Consider the following 23,461-nt stretch of genomic DNA (forward strand, 5'->3'; position numbering starts at 1 on the left):
AATGAAATGCTGAGCGAGGCAGCAACTGACCTGAAAGTTAAGATCATGGCGAGAATGAAAGCTGGGCAGCCGGCTATGTGAAGTACCACCTGAAAGTCTCATGGAAAGTGTGAATGCAGCACTGAGGGCGATCCCAACCGTAACGATCACGGAAACCAATGAGCTGATACACGCTTCAGCATCAGTGATCCTTGAGATGCTTGGCTATAAGAGCAACCATGGAAGCCATGAGATACGTTACCCACCATGGAAAAGACGGTTGGAGGCTAAGATCAAGGCGGATCGGAAAAATGTGAGTCAATTGACGGAGGCCCATAGAGGTGTGATGAAAAGGCCGATACCTGAGAGGTACATCCAGATGACCATACCTAAAGCACTCGAAACTGCCAAACAAAGGGTCCAAGCCTTGTCCAGCGGTACACGAAAGAGAATGAGGCCAGACGAATAAACAGTGTGTTCGCAACACAACCTGCGAAAGTGTACGCTCAGTGGCAGGGTCCTAACAACAGAGCAGACCCACTGAGACTGGAAACTGAAAGGTACTGGAAAGGCGTATGGGAGAAGGAGGTTGCACATAACAGCAGTGCACAATGACTGGTGACCCTGAGAGAGGAGCACAGCAACCTCCCTGAACAGAACCCAGTTACCATAACAGTGGCAGACATACAGGAATGAGTCTCAGATATGAAGAACTGGACAGCACCAGGCCCGGACATGGTCCACACCTACTGGCTAAAGAAACTCACAGCACTCCATGAGCGCCTAGCAGTACAAATGAACCAGCTGCTGAGGGATGGGACTCACCCAGGATAGCTAACCGAAGGGCGAACGATCCTGATCATGAAGGATCCCTCAAAGGGTGCAGTCCCATCCAACTATCGGCCAATAACCTGTCTCTCCACAACATGGAAGTTCACGTCAGGCATCAATGCGGCTAAGATAAGTGGACACATGGATCAATACATGAGCGAAGCACAGAAGGGCATTGGTAGAGATACCAGAGGAGCCAAACATCAGCTCCTGGTTGACAGAACAGTCGCACAAGACTGCAGGTCACGACGTACCAACCTGTGCACAGCCTGGATTGATTACAAGAAAGCCGATGACTCGATGCCACATACATGGATCACTGAATGCTTGGAGTTGTATAAGGTGAACAGGACCCTAAGAGCCTTCGTTGCAGACTCAATGAGGATGTGGAAAACCACACTTGAAGCCAAAGGCAAGCCACTTACCCAAGTGTCCATCAAATGTGGCATATACCAAGGTGATGCACTCTCCCCACTGCTGTTCTGCATAGTAAGCCAAGTAATCACCAAGACAGGCTATGGATACCGCCTCAGAAATAGAGCTACAATCAGTCACCTCCTCTACATGGATGACATAAAGCTGTATGCTAAGAGCGAAAGGGACATAGATTCCCTGACCCACACAACCAGGATCTACAGCAGCGACATCGGGATGTCATTCGGGCTTGAGAAATGTACTCGGATGGTGACTAAGAGAGGAAAGGTAGTCCGCACTGAAGAGGTCTCACTCCCTGAAGGAACAATAGCAGACATTGAGGACAGCTACAAGTACCTTGGTATACCACAAGCCAATGGCAACCTCGCACTGGCAACAAGGAAAGCTGCTACGGCCAAATACCTCCAGCGATTGAGGCAAGTCCTAAGAAGCCAGCACAATGGCAAGAATAAGACCCGTGCAATAAACAACTATGCCCTGCCAGTGATCAGATACCCTGCAGGAATAATAAGGTGGCCAAAGGAAGAGATTCAGATCACGGACGTTACGACCCGAAAGCTCTTAATCATGCATGGAGGGTTCCATCCCAAATCCAGCACCCTGAGACTGTACGCAAGCCGAAAGGAAGGAGGCCGGGGACTAGTGAGTGTGAGAGCCACTGTCCAGGATGAAACATCCAAGCTCCATGAATACATCAAGGAGAAGGTCCAACGGATGACGTACTCAGAGAATGTCTCAGACAATGGGGAACAGAAGATGAGGCGCTGGAAGAGGGACCATCATGGGAGGACAAGCCCCTACACGGGATGTACCACCGGACCATAACTGAAGTGGCTGATCTCAAGAAGTCCTATCAGTGGCTAGAGAGGGCTGGTCTGAAGGACAGTACAGAGGCACTCATCCTGGCTGCTCAGGAGCAGGCCTTGAGCACCAGAGCCATCGAGGCCCAGATATACCACACCAGACAAGACCCAAGGTGTAGGTTGTGCAAAGAGGCACCTGAGACGATCCAACACATAACTGCAGGGTGTAAGATGCTGGCAGGGAAAGCCTACATGGAACGCCATAACCAGGTGGCTGGCATAGTCTACCGAAACATCTGTGCGGAGTATGGACTGGAAACCCCAAGGTCAAAATGGGAAACACCTCCGAAGGTGGTGGAGAATGACAGAGCGAAGATCCTGTGGGACTTCCAGATCCAGACTGACAAGATGGTAATGGCGAGCCAACCAGATATCGTGATCATAGATAAAGGGCAGAGGAAAGCCGTTGTAGTGGATGTAGCGGTCCCAAGTGATGGAAGCATCAGAAAGGAGGAACACGAGAAACTCGAGAAATACCAAGGGCTCAGAGAGGAGCTGGAGAGAGCCTGGAAGGTAAAGGTGACAGTCGTGCCTGTGGTGGTCGGAGCACTCGGGGCAGTGACCCCCAAACTAGATGAGTGGTTGCAACAGATCCCGGGAACAACATCGGACATCTCAGCCCAGAAATGTGCAGTGCTGGGAACAGCAAGGATACTGCGCAGAACCCTGGCCTCTGGTAGAGGACCCGAGCTGAATGAGGGACGGACACCACCCGAGGGGTGAGATGAGGAGAGATCGAGAGAGAGAGAGAGAGAGAGAGAGAGAGATATGTGTGGAGTTTGCATGTTCTCCCCGGGCATGCGTGGGTTTTCTCCGGGTACTCCGGTTTCCTCCCACATTCCAAAAACATGCATGGCAGGCTGATTGAGCGCTCTAAATTGTCCCTAGGTGTGAATGTGAGCGTGGATGGTTGTTCGTCTCTGTGTGCACTGCGATTGGCTGGCAACCGATTCAGGGTGTCCCCCGCCAACTGCCCGAGGACAGCTGGGATAGGCTCCGGCACCGCCCGCGACCCTAGTGAGGATCAAGCGGTTCGGAAAATGGATGGATGGATATATATATATATACTTTTTTTCCAGGGGAAAAAAGAGTAATCTAAAGACAAAAAACTGAATAAAAGCAAAAAGGTGATTGTTCCTTTTTTTTGTTGAAAATTGTAATTTTGTGTGGGTGTACAGCAGTTGCAATTTTGAGAAAAAAAGTTATTTTTTGTGTTATGTAAAATTCACATCATTTTTTTTTACTCAATATATTTCATCTTTCAACTAAAAAAGAGCACTTCATTCTCATAATATTGTGACTTTATGGAGAAAATTAGATTTTTTAAAAATATTCTCATAACATTACCACTTTTTTCTTGCAGTTTAATTATTATTCTTTAGTGACGCCACAGTAAAAAAATAAAATAAAATAATAATAAATCAAATTAAACTATCGTTCTCTGGAGTTCACTGTGACGGATGATGCATGCCTCTCAACACTGTGGAAACGTAAAATATAAATAAAATAAAAAATTGTCGAAAACATGATATTCGAAGAAAAAGCAATGTAAAACAGAAGCGGGTGGACATTCAAAGCCTTTCAAAGCCTATATTGTGGAACCCCAGCAATAATAAAAATGAAATCCATTCATACATTGTTTTTAAAAAATGTGTATATAAGATGTCATTCTCTCCTGATGCCATACAGGATGCATTCAAGGCAGCCATGTTGTCCCGCCGTGGCGTCCACTTCCTCAGTTGCTCGGCGTAACGAGTCTGTTCTTCAGATCAAAGATGATCCAGGTGACGATGTCCCTGGCTGGCTAGGAACTTGGCCCTCTCTCAGCATTGTTCGGACACGATGAAGCCCTCCTTCTCGTGGCCCGCCGGCTCCACCTCGGCATAAGACGGGTGGCCCGAGCCGCGGCGGAACTTCATAGCCGGCCAACTGCTCGGCCGTCTCTGAGGATCCGCGTGTTGACAACAACACAATGTTAGCTAATTTCGTTAAACTCGCAATTGTTGCATCCTTCAACCGTTTCCTGCACCCAGTAACCCGATAACATGATAAGCTGTCCACTGCAGGAACCGCTGTCCCCGCAAGGGTTAATCTACATACAGTGAAACTCCTCTACAACGAAACCTCCATGGACGAAAATACCGCCCCTCCCGCCCCCAGTGTGAAAAAAATCTTCATGCATTAACACCATTCCCACTTTCCTGCCGCCCCATACAACGAAAAAAAAACTGTTGCATTGTACGAAATGTTTTTCTCTGTTCTTGACTCATGACGAGATTCACTACAATGAAGTTGAATACAACAGCGACCTCTACTGCTTTGTTCGGAAACGGCAACAGCAACCACCACACTGGTTTACACATGCGCAGTTGTCCAGGAAGTATTTGTTAATGTTAGTTTCAGACGCAGCAAGAACCTTGCATTGCTAAAATGGCTAGAAAACGGACCTTTGGATGTCAAGCAGCGAAGAAAAGAAGCGCTCTGATGCTGGAAGAGAGGGTAAAAGTGATCAAAATGAAAGATGAAGGAAGCAAAATAAAAGACATTATCCAAGAAATTGATGTAAGTGAAAGTGAATGCTGATCGAAAATGTAGCAATTTCTTTCCCTTTTTATCTTTCTACACTGACGATATGAAGTGTCAAATAAGTGTATGCTCATACTTATGCACTATTGGAATAAAAATAAAGAGTACACTTACTTTGTGTGCGTGTGTCTGTGTGTTTACATCTAAGATCAAATTTGCTACAGTGAAAAACCCCGTGTTGTGAAAAAATTCTTCCTGCAAGCATGATTTCGTTGTGGAGGAGTTTCACTGTATTCCACAAGAAATATTCACGTATGGTATATTTCATCTGGTAGTCTTCAGGTGCACGTTGCTCACCTCGATCAGGAAGAGGCTGGCGGCCGACGTTGGGTGATGGTAGATGTAGACGGTGACCATCACGCCCGCCACCATGATGACCATCACCAGCAGGACACCCAGGATCAAACCCGTGTGCAGAGGGTGCGTGCCCGTCGTACGGTCCGCCGCGCTGTCTGCTGGCATCACTGGAAACACGCAAAAGAGGATTTGCGACAACCTTAAGGTAAAAAATGGCCACAGGGGATGCTTGGCTTCAAGCAAACAGCTTCTCCCTTTTTAGCCATTCATGAGCTGCTGCTGCGCTTCAGCACGTCTAAGCAAGAATTAATGGCAAGTCAAGCCAAGGTGAACGCTTTACATTCCAGACAAAAAAGGCCGACCACTGGATGCTGGCAAAGATCACTGAAAAGTCAGCGCTAATACATTTACAGACGGCTTTGTATGCTGGCTTTTTCAATCCCTTCATGGAAACCGCGTCGATGATTGAGACAGTTTTGTTAGGAACAACAACAAAAACCATCGTGAGCGTTCACACTTGTGGAAAGCAAGTTAATCATTTTTCGAAGCAAACAGCGTGGAACATTTCCATGCCATTTTCTTTGACGGTATGCCCCTTCTATTATGCTTTTAATTAAGTACGGCCTCCACAGAGCTCACCATTAAATCAGCATCTCCCATGGACTGCTGTAACATTAGATTTTCCAGCACATGTAACAATCAAAGCTGTACAACAGGCTCTTAAATTGCATTCATGCTCGGGGAAATTTAAAAGTCCAGCGCGAATGCTCCAGGCTGTTAGCAGCCTTGCAGGGTTGATAAGATAGATTCCCCACAACGGCGCAGCTGTCGAACCTGTGGGAGGTAAATGCCTTGATCTGCTTCCTTTAAACGAGCAGAGTTATACTGGTTTCCATTTCGGGGCTTTGACATCTGTAAAGAAGGATGACAAGCAACGCTAAGTGGAGCCTCTCTTTCTTCTGACAAATTGGAAGAAGTTAGTCGCTTCAGAATGATCACAAAGATCTGCTGTGAAGATTTTCCGGAAGCACGCGTATTTTCCTAGACACACAATACCATTCGCGAACATCATCCGTTTGTGCTTGTCAAACCTCAGAGATGTCCTCTTAAAATGCTATCAGATTAATTTCGCCGTGATGTGAGTCTCAAGCGGCTTTCAGCCTGAAGAAACGGTCAAATGAATCCAATAAAAACGGCGCAGTGTTGTGCTCGCGCCACCATGTTTTTAAAGACGAGCCTTGTTCAAATGTGGCCGATGGGATTCCAAGTACAACTCCAACTGAGGAGTCCCAAGGTCATAACGACAGAATACTGTATATGTAATAAAAGTAAATATTCTCTAGTACGGACTCGTGTTTGCGCTATCCAATTTTCCTGATAACAGAAATTTGTGAAATGAGCATGGTACATGTCCTTTATGACCTACCTGCAAGTATGTTGACAAAATGCACGTGTAACAACACAATCAATAAAATACAAAAATATAGTGTTCAAATACTGTTTATATAACAAAAACTGCAATACAGTTGTATCCCAAAAAAATCACAACAGTATAATATGTACAGTATTTAATGTTTATTTTTTTCTGTCTTGGGAAAAAAATTGTGTATTTTGGATTGTTTTGTTGGATGCATTCTTTGGTTTATGACAATGTATGCCTGCGTGTCATACAGTTTTCTTGCTAGTTGCAAGTAACTGTCCCGTTGATCACCGATGTTTGTTTGTTTATTGAACATAAAAGTCAGGTAATTCTTGTGCATACTGAAGGATTTTTGTGGCCATTTGCATTGCTTCCTTGCTGGATGGTGACTTGTCATCAGGAGTTGAATGGATGCCTTGTTTTTTAAAGTTTCGTAGATTTGCGTCTTTCCGACTCCAAGTGTCTGCTGGATCTTTTTAACTTTGTGTCCAGCCTCGCTCAAACGGATGCATTTGACTCGTTCCTCTCCGGTCGTTACAGTTCTTCTACGTTTCGATGCGATGATCTACACGACGTAAGTGAATGAAGTTAAAATCTTTCGCAATTACAGTAAAACGCACGCCAATAAAAACTCGCTTACACGTCTCCGTTTCAAATCTGATGAATGAAAACGGCGAAGCGAACACGTTTCTTCGGTCATGTCGTGTGGGTGCTGCTTTTAAGGTAGTGCCGCGTTCTCCAGGACGTAAGTGAATAAAGTTAAAACAATTACACAATTTCACAATTACAGTAAAACGCACGGCAATAAAAACTCACTAGACGTCGTCGTTTAGAATCTGATGATCGAAAAACGCGAAGTGAAAACTTGTTTCAGCTTTGTGTGTTTTCCGTCGCATCGGGTGGGCGTTGCGTGTATTTAAGCTCCCGCGGCATTACACCTTCATCCGGGTTACGGGAACTGGAATTTCCGCTTACGAAAACTTCTGGTAACACGTAATATCGTAGTCAAAATGTTAATGCATAGGTTTTTATTCCGGGTGAAGGATATTACTTTTCCATAGAATTCCGGGGATGGGAATATTTACTGTATGTGCTGCTACATGAGTATTCTGTGATATCAACTCATTCAACCAGGCAATTCTGGACCAAGTCGGAAAAGACGTTTAAAAACGTCTTTGGGAGTGAATGAGTTAAGGCCATAGGTCCCGAATCACCCCCCCAAAAAATCCTGACCACAGTATTGTCCCTAACTACCGTATTTTCCGCAGTATAAGGCGCACAGAAAAGCATTCAATTTTCTCAAAAGCCGACAGTGCGCCTTATAATTAAGTGCCTTATACATGGTGTTACAGTCTCTTTCTATTCCCCATTGAATTGTTGCCGTTTGTGTTCCTATGCCATCTAGTGGTGATTATGAGTAGGAACCAATTGTAACCTAAATTTCTACTTCTTTCTACCTACATTCTTGCTGCTGGAGGCTGTAAATTTCCCCAGTGTGGGACAAATAAAGGATAAGGATAAGTAAGACTGAAGGATATGTGGTTAGCACGTCGGCTTCACAGTGCAGAGGTACCAGGTTCGATTCCAGCTCCGGCCTCCGTGTGTGGAGTTTGCATGTTCTCCCCGGGCCTGCGTGGGTTTTCTCCGGGTGCTCCGGTTTCCTCCCACATTCCAAAAATATGCATGGCAGGCTGATTAAACACTCTAAATTGTCCCTAGGTGCGAGTGTGAGCGTGGCTGGTTGTTCGTCTATGTGTGCCCTGCGATTGGCTGGCAACCGATTCAGGGTGTCCCCCGCCTACTGCCCGGAGACGGCTGGGATGGGCTCCATCACCCCCCGCGATCCTAGTGAGGATCAAGCGGTATGGAAGATGAATGAATGAATGAATGAATGAATGATATGCAGACCCTTGTGGGTGTGAGCCTTTTTATCAAATCAATTGTCTTTGTAACTTTGGTCTTTCATTGATTTTTTTGTAATGCCATTTCTATTTATGCAAAGGAATAAATTGTTATGGGCTTTATGTCGTGCTTCATGCTACATCCAGAGGGAGCTATGCAAGGATCAATATTCGGATTTCTTGGACGTCGTATTTTAAATGTTCTGTAAAGCGCTTTGTTACAGCTGCAGCGGTTGTGAAAGCACTATATAAATAAAGCTGTATTGTATTGTATTCCCTTTAGTCTAGCTCCATCTGTGGATCCATAATGCAACCGCAGCTAGGGCTCTATACAAATAAAGCCGTATTGTATTGTATTTCCTTTAGCGTAGCTCTATCTAGTGCAGGGGTGTCCAAACTTTTTGCCAAGGGGGCCAGATTTTATGTGGTAAAATGTCGGGGGGCCGACCTTGGCTGACATTCTTTACATTGAACAACAATATTGTTCAACAAATTTTAGTAAGCCAGTCTGTTTCACATTTCCATTTTTATTTTAATTTCAACAATCTTAAGAATTTCTTTGCGATTGGCTGGCAACCGATTCAGGGTGTCCCCCGCCTAATGCCCGAAGACAGCTGGGATAGTCTCCAGCACCGCCCGCGACCCTAGTGAGGATCAAGCGGCTCGGAAGATGAATGAATAAGAATTTCTTTTGGTTCATTTGAAACAGGTATATCACATGCAACTGCTTATTCACTTGACTTTTTCTTAAACAGAAGTCTCCTGAGTGCAAATTGATTGATTTGAAACATAAAATGTATCACCATGACTTTTCAATAGTCACAAAACCTTTGACTCGAACAACAGGGAAATAAACAAGCAATACACATATCCACAACTGCAAGGATCATTTGAAATATGACATATCAGTCAATATAAACACGGAGTGATGTCTTGTTAACTCGTGAGTGATGCCCTCTAGTGTCTAAATGCTATTACTCATTTAGTGAATGCTATTACTCATTTAGCCACTAGAGGGAAGCAGTACTCTATGAAACATCACTCACCAGTCTACGAGACCTCAGTCAATGCAACACGTGTTCCATTGCGCCCAACCTGCGGGCCAGACGGCACTGATTTTATGACGGGAGCCGAGGGCCGGATGAAATTCGACCGCGGGCCGGATTTGGCCCGCGGGCCGGACTTTGGACACGTCTGATCTAGTGGATGCATAACACAACCGCAGCCACTATTGTAGCTTCTATTCTATGTGCCTTAGAATGCAGTGCGCCCTATACATGAAGATAGTTTTAAAATAGGCCATTCATTGAAGGTGCGCCTTATACTCCGGAACGCCTTATAGTGCACAAAATACGGTATTTAAGCATTGAGTGATAATATCCAAAAATAAATCCATACTGCTGATTAAGGTTATAAAAAAGAAACACAAAAACCATTGCCGTGAAAACATGAAGCACATACCTTGATTTTCTCTGAGATGCAGTGCAATCTTGGTATCATCTGCAAGGGCACAAACAAATCAGTCAGACAAAATAATCAATATTTCTCTCTGTTGTTTGATTTAACCAAAAGGAATCGCTCCCCCCGCCCCCAGGTCTTCTTTTTCAACTCGATTAAAAATGTATTCTTCAACTAGAATGGTCCAAGATGCATAATTTAGGCGATTAGAGCGGACTCTTGGCTTGAATATACATGTGAAGTATGATAATGTCGCGTGACCCAATTCACGCAGACGCTTTCCAAACACACACGGATTCGCCGTATGCAAATGCCCCAGACGCGTTTCACTGAACAAATTAATTCAAAAGGGATCTTTCATGTAAATTTCCAGACACGCTTTGGTGCGTCTGAACTTTGAAAACGAGATGGGCTAATGTAAATAAGCAGCTCGTTAAAGCCAATCCAAAGCCCCATTAGCGATCGCTAATGCGGATTAGTAACGTCAGTGGAACGAGGCAGAAGCCACAAGAGACCAAAATGAATGGCTTGCAATGGTATTTATGCGAATAACAAAGGGGTTGACCAAGTTTGAAGGACACCTTGTCCATTCTGCTATCATCAGCAAAAGAATGTGCCTTTCACACGGGATTTGCATGAGAGAGAACACCCCGCGTTTAGCCTCCCGCCGCGGCGCGTCGGATCATGTGCTCTCGCTGCAATATCAAAGCGGTAACCTCCGCAACCTTTCATGCAAAACTCTTTTCGGAGGGACATGCAAGCGTTGCAAGAAGAGAAAATTGGGAGACAAAAGACACGGAGCGGGTAATTAGCCAAAGTGTGAATGTCTACTGACGCTCATCCATCAGCTGTTTTGAGAACGGCGAGGCAAAAGCGGCGTTCTAGACTCTACCTTCAGTTGGGGCGCTGGTTGGGGGCTGCGAGGTGGACAGTGGGGTGTCTTTGCTTCTGGCGGTGGTCTTGGCGCCAACAGATGTGATGAAGGGGTAGACGTAGGTGGTGTCAATGATGTCACACAGCTTGTCCTTTGTCTGGAATGAACAAGATTTTTCAAAGTGTTTTTCCTGACAATCAAGGTTCCTGATTGCTTGGCTGCTGTTGCTCGCCGTCGGTCGATTGCAGCTGACTACTTGAGGACTGTAGCTGAGTAAGTTGCGATGGTTCTCGATAAAACAATGTTGTTGTTTTTGAAAAACTGAGTTATGAAAATTAATTGGTTCTGGAATAAATTTCTTAAGTAGAAGATGTAAGTAAAGACGTGCTTTCCATGTAAATGCCCTAATCCGTTCCAAGCTCCCCCACCCCTCCAAAAATCAGACATAAATGTTTCCTAAAGCATAAAAATGCATAAAAATATTGAACGAATACATGTTACAATTAGAGACAATTAGATTGAACAATAAATGAGAATTGTGCATAATGTAAAAAACAAAGATAAGTAAAGAATAAAAATGATGGTCATTTAACTTTTAACTGTGCACCCATCGTTTTTTGCCCTCTTTAGTTCATGTTCTCTCCCAGAAGTGGTTTTTTTTCCTGGCGTTTTGTCAAGAACTGATCCAAGGACGTTTGCTTTTGTCGGATTTTAACAATCCTTCGAAAATGCTCAAGGCAAACATCAGCATAGTGAGCGATCGCCCAACTGGTGAACACTTTTTCTGGGTGATTCACATTTACGTCACACGATCGGAACGCCTCATGGGCCGAGGGGAGGATGACGAGGACGCCGCATAGACTCAAATCAATCTATCTACACACATTGACATAAACGGTCGAGGTCCCTCTTAGCCAATGGGATTCCAGAATGATGCTCAGTAATAGCCAATGGCAGAGCAGCTATCAGTATGTTGCGTTCAGGAAACTCGGAGCTGCGACTAGCTGCCCAAACTGTATTCTTACCTTTCGTATCTTGAAATTTCTTTCGTAACAAGAGGCAATATTTTTCTGTTGAGACGTTTCGTAACTTGAAAATTTCGTATGAAGAGACCGTCGTAAGTAGAGGGTACTGCTGTGTTGTTTCTGGTGACTCGAGGATTGTTCCCAACTATATCGATACCAGTGTATTCTTCTTGCCTACTTGAGTAATGTTTTGACTCGCCAAATATTGAGCCTATTCTCTGACCTCATCTGGACAGCTGTTGTCCACCCAGTCCTGCCGATGGCGGTCAAATCCACTGGAGCATCTAAAGTGAAGAAGACAATCTATCAGTGGGAATCCACTTAACTGATCAAACAATCGTTCAGTATGCTCCATGAAGCAAACCGAGCTGAAAAGGAACCTGGCTTTTTTTGGTGTTTTTTTTTGAAAGCCGTTACTACAGTGGACAGCTTATCATGTTCTAAGATTACAGGGTGCATGAAAGGGTTAATCACGTCGCTGCAGGGGAGGTTCGGCTGTTGACCGGTGTACGTGAAGAAAGCATGAAACGCAGTTATAATCGACTGCAATAATAAGCAGCGTTGAGAAGGGGTCATTAGGCAGAATGGGTTTGATTTTTACTGTGGATTTTTCACAAATCTGGATCGCTATTTTTGGACAAATCTTTGGTGTAGCTTTGATGAAATAAACCTAATTTTCAAAGTCTATATTTCTCTATTGGATCCTTTGTGAGGAGTCACAACGGAGCATTTCAGGCAAATATGCGGCCCGCATGTTGGCCTGTGCTTACGACCCACAGCAGCCCCACTGAAAGCAAGGAAGGCATCTGGACTATTTAAAAAAATATAAAAAATTATGGAGCTGCTGCAGCCTTGGTCGGCACAAGCCATGCACCTCTTGTTTGTTCAGGTCGTTCTCTTCAAAATGTCAGCACCTCCCGTTAACCGTGCAACCCCGGGAGGCCGGGCGCGTTTTTTTTAATTAGCGTAACCTACACAGGAAGCAAGCAGATGGAAACAACAAGACCGAATTGTTGTTAAAACACACTCGGCGAGCTAATTAAAATGTGGCTTAATGAGATGGCAGCTACGGGCAAACAGCACCCCTCCATAAATTACCCAAATTATATACATTTTTTTTCTGTGAATCACTTTGCCTGGGTTTAAAAAGCGAGGCTGGAGGAGAATCCGGAATAACGAGGCCCACGGGAGCCAATCGCGTAACCAACCACAAAATAAAAGACGAACATTCCATGCAAGAAGGCATTGAAAGTGGATGAAACGGACTGAAACATGACATCCATTTTCAATTGACTGAACTGTTTCTCAGCTCGTCCACCTTTTCGTTTACTCCTTCAATGCGAGCGTTTGCCGAGCGGGTAAAAGAAAACTCCCCCGCTTCAGCTGCCAGGAAACATCGATGCCTCTTAAGCAGTTGTAATATTGACTTTGGTTTGATTCGTGTGGAGGGGGGAAAAATGCAGATGAAAAAAAAAAGTCACATAACATCCTGGGCAGAGGTAATCATGTACTCACCCCTTTCACACTGTGTTATCATTACCGGTAAGAAACAATCAGAATGATTTGTGGACCGTGTGCTAGTTTGTGAAAGTGTATGTGCCATCTGTATTGTATTTACACAACAGAGCCATAAAAAGCAAAGAAAAACATCAACACTAATAAACAGGCATTCCAGTAAATGCACTTGCCGGAGCAGATCATCCATCACGGAATATCACATTTATTACGTTTAAGGACATCATGAAAGGGCATCGTGATACTTAAAAAATGAAATACATCTTATGCATCGGTCCACCCGTTTTTGCAGCACTTCAACTCAATCGGGTGATCCTAACATGCATATTTTTTTAAAGAATGCAGGAGGAAGCCAGAGTACCCCAGGAAAAGCCACCCAAGCACGGAGCAGAGTCCAACTTGAAACGTTTAGACCGCGGGTGTCAAACTCATTTTTGTCACGCACCAGATTTTAGTGAGTTTCCCGTGGGGGGCTGTTATAACTGAAACCACATAAAAAAAGGGTAGACTAACGGTGTATTCACCTCGTGTTTAAGTTACTGTAATGAGGGGTTTGGTTACAAGAAAATGCTTACAGTAACACTGTTTTTTATTCGACATGAGAATTTGAAATTTTGGTTGAGATTTTAGCAAGTATCATGAAAGTTGCCATCTTTGATTTGCTTTCGCGGGCCACAGAAAATGATGTGGTGAGCCAGATCTGGCCCCCGGGCCTTGAGTTTGACACATGTGCTCTAGATGTGCGCCCTTCCTACTATGTCACCGTGCTTCTCAAAGATCATCATGATTGTCCTCTTTTTTTTGTAATGCCTATTTCAACTGAGCAAAGCGTCTTTCAACCGGTTACTGAGGTTTGAGATCTGCGCCTCAACCGACCTGTTGAGGCGATGGCACCAGCTGCAGTTGAAGTTAACCTGGGAGGAGATGCACGTTCGGCAGCTGGTGAACTGGAGACAAGCTGCGGAAGGGAAACATTCTCTCAAATCCAAGACAGGGAAGACACGGATCGAGTGGGTCGAGAAGGTGTCTTACTGGGCAATGGTGTAAATTCCACGGCAGAGGAGTTGGTGAGCCTCGTCTTGGTCAGCTCCACACGGTGGTACTCGTAGATGGTTCGCCGCCTCACGTCTACATTTTGGGGAAAGGCGAGGCAGGAAGTGACAGAGGAAAAGGGAATGCAAAATAAATAAATAAATAAAACGGGACAAACAACCCCCAAAGAAAGAGGGGAAGACAGCATGAGGCAGAATGAGGTCAAATCGGGGAGGCCCCACTTTTTGCACTTAACATCTCCCTCTCTCCTCTCTCTGTACGCGGTGCCAACCGGAGGCGGCAATTTTCTGCCGTATAAATCAGAGCCCGTTGACAGGCATGCGCGCTACCAGCGAGAGAGTCGAAAGCCGGGAGAAGACGGGGAGCGATGCGTGCGATCCATCACCGGCTCTCATTGCTTTGTGGGCCTAATAACTCAAAGCTCAGGGGGTCCTCTTTTTTTTTTTTTTTTTTTTTGCTGCCCATGCATGTTCTCCACAGGGAGAGGAACAGGAGACAGATGGGATGTATCATTTGTTATGTTGAAACAGACAGCCCCAGAGAGCACTTTGAGCAGATTGATTCTTAGGTATCAGGAATTAAAGGGAGGCCTGGCAGGTGAAAATTCAGCACCGTTTACTTAAAGCGTGATAAATTATTCCACATTTTGGAGACAATATTTGCTCGACAGTCTGCACATTCCAATGAGATCCAATGCCAACAACTGGATCGAAAATGGTCAAACTAGTCTTGATGACTTTGCTGTATAAAAGAAGTACCGTATTTTCCGTACTATAAGGCGCATTCAATTTTCTCAAAAGCCTTATAATCCGATGCCCCTTATATATGTACCAATATTCAAATTTTTTTTTGGACGTAGTATTTTAGCTGTTCTGTAAAGCTCATTGTTACAGCTGCAGAGGTTGTGAACGCTCGATATAAATAAAGCTGTATTGTATTGTATTACTTTTAGCGTAGCTCCATCTAGTGGATGCATAATGTAACTGCAACCACTATTGTAGCTTCAAATCTTTGCTCCTTTTAATGCAGTGTACTGTACATATGAAAACAGTTTGAAAATAGGCCATTCGCTGAAGGTGCGCCTGACACCCCAAAGTGCCTTAAAGTGCGGAAAATACGGTAGTGGATTTGGGAGAAAACGATTTTTGGGAGGTGAGGGGGGCTATTTTGAAAGAGTAATTGCACCCTCAAGTGGAAAATGTTGATGTTTTAGGATGCGAGCACACGCAATAGCATTGGCAAATACAAAGCATGGACATAAAAGAAAAAAAAAGCATGTGTTTGTTGCACAGTATTTGATAATAACAACACTAATTGTCACCTCTCTTGACAGAACAGAAACTCTTGATGGCTCGACGCCTCCCTCCATCTGCTGACATTCCTAATTTCTACTTTTTGGCGCTTTTCATGTCTTGAAATTAATTTGATATAGCCTGTAATCATTTTCTATACGTGACGAAAATGATTCTGCCTGAAAATATCTTCCCGCAAGACTTGAGTGATTAAAAAAAAAAAACTACAAAATGCGATAGCTCCATAAAAGAAAAGAGACTGCAATTATAGCTGAGGACTCACTGGGTATCTGCTGGATTTTGTGGACCACCACAAAAGCGTCCGACAGGCCCACCTTCACCGGGTGGTTAACCGGGCTGATCTGCGACAGTTCGACGGGGATCTGAAAAACAAAGAAGGGAAACGTATTACAATAGGACTGAGTGTGCTTTGGGCTTTTTATTTTTACACTCTGAATGAGTTCTTGCCATTCAAGTGCATTTCTATTTCTTATGGGGGGCAGTTTTATGTATAACTGAGGCTAACTGGATGTACCTCTTTGTAAGCAAAGATGATGCGACCAGTGTCGTGCAACGTGGCCTGGAATGTGAAGCTGCCCAGGTTGTAGTTGTCTTGTAAGTGGACGTGGTCCCACTGCACCACCAGAGCGGTACCTGAAGGGGTCAATAACACACCAGCTGCTCATGAGCGTCACATGCAGTGGACCAATCAAGTTTTTGTTTTTTTGGTGGGCTTCTGCTTCCAAGTTGTAGCTGATTGAAGAAAAAAAAGCATGTGAGCTGATATGAAAGCCCAGCACCGGTGCAATAAAAGGCACGGCGGTTAGGATAATGGATTTTGTAGCACTGGCAAGATTCGAATCAGACTGAATGACACTGCTGTGCATTACTTTTCCTTATGTGCGGAAAAGAAAAGAACACCTGACACTCTACAGTAGGACAAAATTTTGAAATTATTTTTTATTATTTGAGTAAATTACGGGCTGTCACAACAAGACAATGTGAATGTGTTCTAAATTTTGAACACACTCAAAATTATTCTTTGCAGCATTTTACGAACCCTGAGAAACCCCCAAATTGACTCTTGTTACAAGCATTTACCGCTCAGTGAAATACCATCTTAACAAATGAATGTCTACCAAGCAAACTGACAAACTGCCGTACCAATTAACCAACCCAAAACAACAACCGTAGTAATGAATGGATGAACAGACAGACAGAGAGACAGACTGAGTTATTGATTTAGGTACAGATGAACTTGCTAGCTGACAAACAAACACAGGCACTAACTGACAATTGTGATCAAACAATCACCTGAGATTCATGCTTGGGGAATCTCATAAAAGCTCATAAACTGTAGGCGAGTCCCTGGAAATAAGAAGTCCAGTAATATGACACCATTTGTAGCAGGCTCGTGAGGGATTTAGTAGGACCCCTCAGGCATTATCTTTGACGCTATTTCATTTTACTGCAGACTGTGGGCAACCCATTGATGTGACAGCCATTCTTCCCCAAAGGAGAACCAAGGTTTGCCAACACTCATCTATTTTTACAGCCGGAGGGGGGGGGGGGGGGGGGGGGCGCGCTTCTATCTAACGTAAAAACAAACTTTCTGCTGACAGCTTCAGAGAGTGGCGTGGCAGGAAAGCCAGTAATGATCTACATGTGTGGAAACGGGGGACTCCCAGCAGTGAAGGATGAGGTCAAGATGGTTTGCACCTCCACTACGAGGAAGAGGTCTGTGAGTGACTTAGACCTGATCCAGGTCCCTTTCGGGGAGGGCCGTCGGGCAAACTGGACCGAGGGTTGCGGGGGAGAGAGAGCACACGTTGGCCTTGTTTCTATTTCCACTTACCAACTCAGCAGGCTGAGCAAGCTCCAAACAAACAAAAGCGAATCCGCAAACTACAAATTGCACTACCGCAACCTCATTTTAGTTAAATTATCCATGGCCGGGGCTTTAGTGTTTTAATGACATCAGCTTACTAAGCAGACACAAATCCCACTCTCGCTTTCTTCTACTTCGGGATTCTTTTAAGTATCATTTCAGTGACTACATAGCCAATGCCTTGTCACAACTACACGCATGGTTGACAATCACAGTTTACCCTAACCGTACATCTTCTCGCATTTCTCATGTGCAGTTACAGTAGAGCAGCCTTCACCCAAAGGATCCATTTGTGTGTAACTAAAAACAAAACAAAACAATACATTCATTCATTCAGTCATCTTCCGAACCGCTTCATCCTCACGAGGGTCGCGGGGGGTGCTGGAGCCTATCCCAGCTGTCTCCGGGCAGTAGGCGGGGGACACCCTGAATCGGTTGCCAGCCAATCGCAGGGCACACAGAGACGAACAACCATCCGCGCTCACACTCACACCTAGGGACAATTTAGAGTGCAAAACAATACACTCTTATTAAAATAAACTTCATTAAATTGAGACACCACACGTTTCACCATGTTGCTAAGAATGTACACCCAAGCAAAATTAAATTCACTAAAAAAGCACCTGGCTCACTGACTTATTGAGGGACGAAACGACCAACTAGCTAATGAACAAAGAACTCACGAACGAACAAACTATCTAACAAATGGATGGATTAACCAATTACTATAAACAAACTGACCAACTGATGTGTGGAAGTATTAATTTATTACCTTGCTAATGAACTTACAAACTTCTGCAAGTAACAAACTAACAGGCGGGTGAGCTAAGTAGCTAGCTAGCTATTGAACTAACACACTAGAAAGCAACCAACATCTTATTCACTTACTAGCTTATGGAAAAAAAACTAGCTAGCTAGTGAAATAACTACGAACTAAGTAACCATCTAATGAGCAAACTGACATTCAAGAATGAAGCCAGGGACTAACTCAGGTAACTCAAATAAAGACTTACTAACAAATGAACAAAACTAATTAGGAAAGAAGCTCACAACTGTATGATCAAACTGCAAACAAACAAATTAGCCACATAGCAACAAATAAGCTAAATAAATAGTAAATTACTTAACTAGCATGTGAAGTACCGTAACTAAAATGAGCTCGCATTTGGATTAAACTGTTCCACGTCACTCAGCGGAGCGCAGACCACTGGCAAGGTCAGAAGAATTTAGTCTGCAAATTATTTTAGATTCCCACCTTGTACATTTGCTTAAAATTCACGTTTTTTGCATATGCATGTACAAAATGAAGGGTGATCTGCACTTTTGTATGCAACCAAAGCAAAATTTAATACATTCTTCTCGTATCATCTAATCACCTGCTAACTTCAGCTAAAAAGAACACACACTACTAATCTTAGTGCTAATCTCCAATTCAACCATTTTGGTCTCGCCTTTGCACTTTCACATCTGTCTCTTACGAACAAACCCCAAAAAATCGTTTTCAATTTTGGTGGCGCTCTGAGAATGGATTAGTGTGGTTCTAGTTGGGTGAGCTCCCCTTCAGAAGGTCACACAGTCTGTCCCAGCCTCCCAGGATAAGATGACGACAAATGTGCTAGATAACCAGCAGCCCGATGGCATTCATTCAGCCTGAAGTGAAGATTTATGGGAGCATTCGAGGTTCGAGAAGGTTTCACATCTTGCCATAAAGAAGAGCTATTTGTTAAAAAAAGTCTGTGATGAGGTAACATATTGGGATAAAACTGTAGAAGAAAAAAAAAAGCTTTACCGTTGTCAAAGTAGATGACGGTGGAGTTTCTTGACACGCTGGGGTCAAAGTTGGCCATAAGGGGGGCTATGTACTGCGTGGCAGTTAGCATCCTGTGCACCACGTCGCCTGTGTAGATGAACCCTGCGTGAGATCAAACATAAAAATTAGAAAACTTGTACCTGCTACCGAAATGTGAACACAACAGAAGTCGCAACATTTAGTGTTACGTAACGAAGTAACTAGGGAGTCAATGAACGAACGAATGCGTGACAGATGGACAAACTAACTAACGAGTGAACTGACAAAAAAATAAAATAAAATGACATTAAGTAGGTCACCAACCGACAAGCAAACAAATGAACGCAGCACCACAGAAGTTGAACCATTTGAAGCGAAGTGATTAAATAGCTAGCCTGCGACCTAATTCCGATCTCACCCGAATGAGGACAAGTGATCTGCCATCGCTAAAATGTACTTCCTTGTTCTTGGGTGAACAAACTATGGTGAGCCTCTGTGTTTTAACGGTTGTTTTGTGTGTCTTCAGGCTTCTTTAGTGATGGTTTGAATTAGCAATAGCATCCTCTATCAGAAACAGAAGGAGCAAATTGCGAGGGGCCTTGAGCAAATATACGCCGAGTGACTCATGCATCATTACTAGGTCACAAGCAAGATGAACACACAGAGAGTGCAAAACAAACACATGGCAACTTTCCTGGCATTCTCTGAGCGACACGCAAATGAAATTTTCCTCACCCGCGCCCTGAGTCCGATACAAACCAGATCTGCACCACTTAGCGGCCTGTTATCGGACCACAGCACGGACTCTGGATTCTCTGTTCTATTTCGTATGTGCCCTCGTTCTATCACGGAATCAGACAGCTAATCATTGTTCCCACAAGCAGAGAAATTATACTCCTGTAAGTCCTGTTTGTATGCGTTGCTGCTCATGTGCTAAAGTAGCAGTTTGTTGGAACGTTTCGCATTAAACAGTAAATGGAAAATTTTCATCAATCCCATTTTGTTTCAACTCATCGAGTTCATTAGGTTGTTGATTTTGTCCTTGGCTTGCCTCGAACAATCTTGGGAGGTGAAATTGCTGGATGTGAAGGGCCTGGTCTGTGGTCACGAGGCCGCTTGGATGTACTGACACATTTTCTCAAACGCCTTTGACAGGGCTTATGGAACTGAACACTCAATGGGAAACAATTGTGATGGCCATTATTGCCGATTTTCAATTGCTGTGGGGATATATTTATTAGTTTGTTGACAGGTTGCTTTAGTTCAGGGGTTGGAAACCCAAAAAGTTGAAAGAGTCATATTGGACCCAAAAAAACCCCACCAAAAAATGTCTGGAGCTGCAAATAAAACAAAAAACAAATATGTCTGGAGCCACAAAAAATTCAACGCCTTATATAAACCTTATAATGAAGGCAACACACGCTTTATGTATCCATATTAGCTATATTAGCCTACTGTCAAGATGACTAAGTTGGCTACAAATACACAATGGGCCTTCATGATTTATTTATTTTTGCCTTGTAGTGCATCTGAAGAAAACGGTTAGGCACCCCGCCCAATCTTTTTTGACCAAAGATCTACTTTTCGATCAACCAACCTCCTGCGATCGACCCATTACTGTACACACTTCCACACGCATGCAATAATGAGCAACAGCCATAACGGCTGCGCAGATGAATGAGGCATGGGACGCACCTTTTTAGCGTGTTAACAATCGTAACTCACATGTACTGTTTAAAAATGCTTCTCTCGGCCCTCCAGATTCCCTTTCTTTGCTAGTACCCTCAGTGAATTGTACATGAAATGTTTTTTTTACAACAGTCACCTGACTGACATCCCAACCTGCCAATAGAAACGCGTCGCAGGCTATGACACAAATCCTCGTTGACAGAAATGTTGAAATTTTATATTAATTCTACACATTTTTTACAGCATTGGACGAGGGTAAGAATGTTTGTGTCATGTTTGTCCTCTTACAGAAAGCATATTGAAATTATATACTGTATATATTTCCCTCCCCCATCTTTTTCAATTTTCAAACATTTTTGAAAAAGCTCCAGTGAGCCACTAGGACGGCGCTAAAGAGCCACATGGGGGCTATTGAGCCGCGGGTTGCCGACCCGTGCTTTAGTTCAAGTATGTCATCAGTGTTCACTGTATACTCGATCGAAAAATGTCTTTTTGTTGTTTTTTTTAACCGTCTGAAGATTAAAGCGTCACACCATAGAAAAAGCGCATATAACATATTTTGCATGGTTGATAACACCCCGGAGAGGGAGATTCTCATTGAGACTAAAACTGGAGCCTCTTATTTCATGGCATGCAGCAAGGGGAGGCCTACGTACACACATCTCTCACATTGTCAAGCGGGAGGAGAACATGCCGTGAGGGGAATCAATCTTTCCGTTAAGACCTCCCTGCAAAGAAGACGTGAAATTGTGCACAGTCAGCGCAGGGTACAAGAGAGGCCTAGGGTGCGGTGGTGGGTGGCGTGTGACTTTATATAGCGGTGTCAAAATCTCCTGATTTGCTTTTTATTTATATTGTATTGTTCCCCCCCCCCCCCCAAAAAAATGTATTTTTAACATTTCTGTAAATCACACAAATTAACAACGACAAACGCGGCTTCTGGAAAAGAAATCCAGCCCTTGAATGCAAATGAAAGCAGACAGCGAGATCATTCGAGTGTGTCCATCCAACCAGCGGAGCATAAATCAGGGAAGAACCGCAAAAGCTGCACATTTGAGGAATCGAGAGTCTGATTTCATCGCCAGGATTCACCTCAGCAATAATCCCAAATATGTGCCGTTTAGGATGTCAATAGAGTTGAGCCAAGTGCCACTAGCAGGATGCATTTCCATTCACATATTCTCAATCCAATGTTGACCCAAATGTGTGCTACCACAGTTTAAACAATTTTAAAACGACATTAAAATTCTGCAAGCTGTGCATCCAAAGTATATTTGAGTCACATCAGCTACACCTGCAAGAGATCCAGACATCCATCTTGTATTAATGCTTAAAAATATATATTGCACGGTAACTTGACCTCAAAGTTTTTCCAGTCTGAGCTGTCGCCTCATTTATTTTGCTTTGTGCACTTCAAGCCAAAATCTGGGTCGCAAAACGGGCTTCAGCTACGCTGCGGATCAAGTGTAGTGGAAAAAAAAAAAAGCAATTGAAGGACAGTTGTCAAGGAGTGCCTCAGTTTCACACTTAAAGCCAATTGTTGAACGGGACAAAGTGCCCAACTCACAAATCTAACATAGGAACATGTACAAGGAACTGCTGTCAGCCACAACTCACACCAGCCACTCACACACAGATTTACCAACTCCAGTTACCTGCTATCACTCACCCGGTCATGCCCATCAAAGGCGCATAATCAACACACCGATCCGACCGTATGTATAGCAATTACTCGACTCGAGTGTTTATTTCATTCTGGTTTTTATGCAAACAGTGCTATTATTCCTTATAAAAGGAAAAGTTTGACCACCTAGGAACAAATTAAAATCTGAATTCAAGGTACATTTTAATTCATTTTTTGTTTGTTGGTGTGTCGTGAGATCTTGCTAAGATGTGCCCTGGCTCAATAAAGGTTGGGAAAGTGTGTGAAAGAAACCGTCAGAGCGACACTGTTTTCAACCGTTTTCATTTCATAGTAGTGAAACCAGCCCCAAAGTGTGCGTGTGTGTGTTTGTGGAGAGTGTCGGTGGGCTTGAATATCTTAAAAATCAGAAGATACTCGGCGAGGCAGCCGGCATTTTTCCACTCTTGAGTCTTGATGGCGAAAAACCACAACCTCCCAGCCAGCGAATATCACATCAAAGAGCCTCAATGACGACTCTCGGCCAAATATTCCGGAGATGCTTAGTAACGTCTGGGTGGAATAATCTTAAAAAAAAAAAAAAAAAATCCCACAAATTTATTATCATGATAGCCACCCGCTGTTTTTCTTCCTCCAATGGCGATGTCAAGGTGGCGTTGAGGAAAAAAAAAAGCATTTGGTGGTGGCAAGCAGATAAAGAAGGCATTCCTCTAGACAGAGATGGAAAGAGGAGAGTGAGGTAGAGAAGGAGGTGGAGGCGGCTATCTTGCGCCTGCAGGCCCTCTCAGGCTTTGGCTTCTTCTTTTCCTTCGTTTTGGTTGAGCATCTCTCCCGACTAAATATTTTTATTAACCCTTTCATGTACCCTGTAACCCGAAAGCATGATAAGCTGTCCACTGTGGTGACCGCTGCCCTTGAAAGGGT

The 23,461-nt window shown here is 43.9% G+C and overlaps 1 protein-coding gene across 2 annotated transcripts in view; it reads right to left on the bottom strand.

The window, feature by feature from the left end:
* Positions 1-3,173: 3,173 nt before the first annotated feature.
* LOC127592969 (plexin domain-containing protein 2-like) overlaps positions 3,174-23,461 on the bottom strand; it is a 58,117-nt gene continuing 37,829 nt past the window's right edge. The window contains exons 5-14 of one of the 2 annotated variants that reach the window (XM_052054110.1): positions 19,207-19,329; positions 16,065-16,183; positions 15,813-15,912; positions 14,217-14,312; positions 14,061-14,142; positions 11,893-11,953; positions 10,663-10,801; positions 9,774-9,812; positions 4,992-5,158; positions 3,174-4,051 (exon numbers count right to left, since the gene is read on the bottom strand). In XM_052054110.1, the coding sequence (XP_051910070.1) occupies positions 3,932-4,051; positions 4,992-5,158; positions 9,774-9,812; positions 10,663-10,801; positions 11,893-11,953; positions 14,061-14,142; positions 14,217-14,312; positions 15,813-15,912; positions 16,065-16,183; positions 19,207-19,329 (1,046 nt within the window). In that variant the 3' untranslated portion in view covers positions 3,174-3,931. Of the gene's footprint in view, positions 4,052-4,991; positions 5,159-9,773; positions 9,813-10,605; positions 10,802-11,892; positions 11,954-14,060; positions 14,143-14,216; positions 14,313-15,812; positions 15,913-16,064; positions 16,184-19,206; positions 19,330-23,461 lie in introns of those variants that run through there. The other variant, XR_007960272.1, reaches the window with a different exon arrangement.

Source organism: Hippocampus zosterae, chromosome 20 (assembly GCF_025434085.1).
Source record: "Hippocampus zosterae strain Florida chromosome 20, ASM2543408v3, whole genome shotgun sequence".
In the NCBI taxonomy this organism is placed as follows: domain Eukaryota; kingdom Metazoa; phylum Chordata; class Actinopteri; order Syngnathiformes; family Syngnathidae; genus Hippocampus; species Hippocampus zosterae.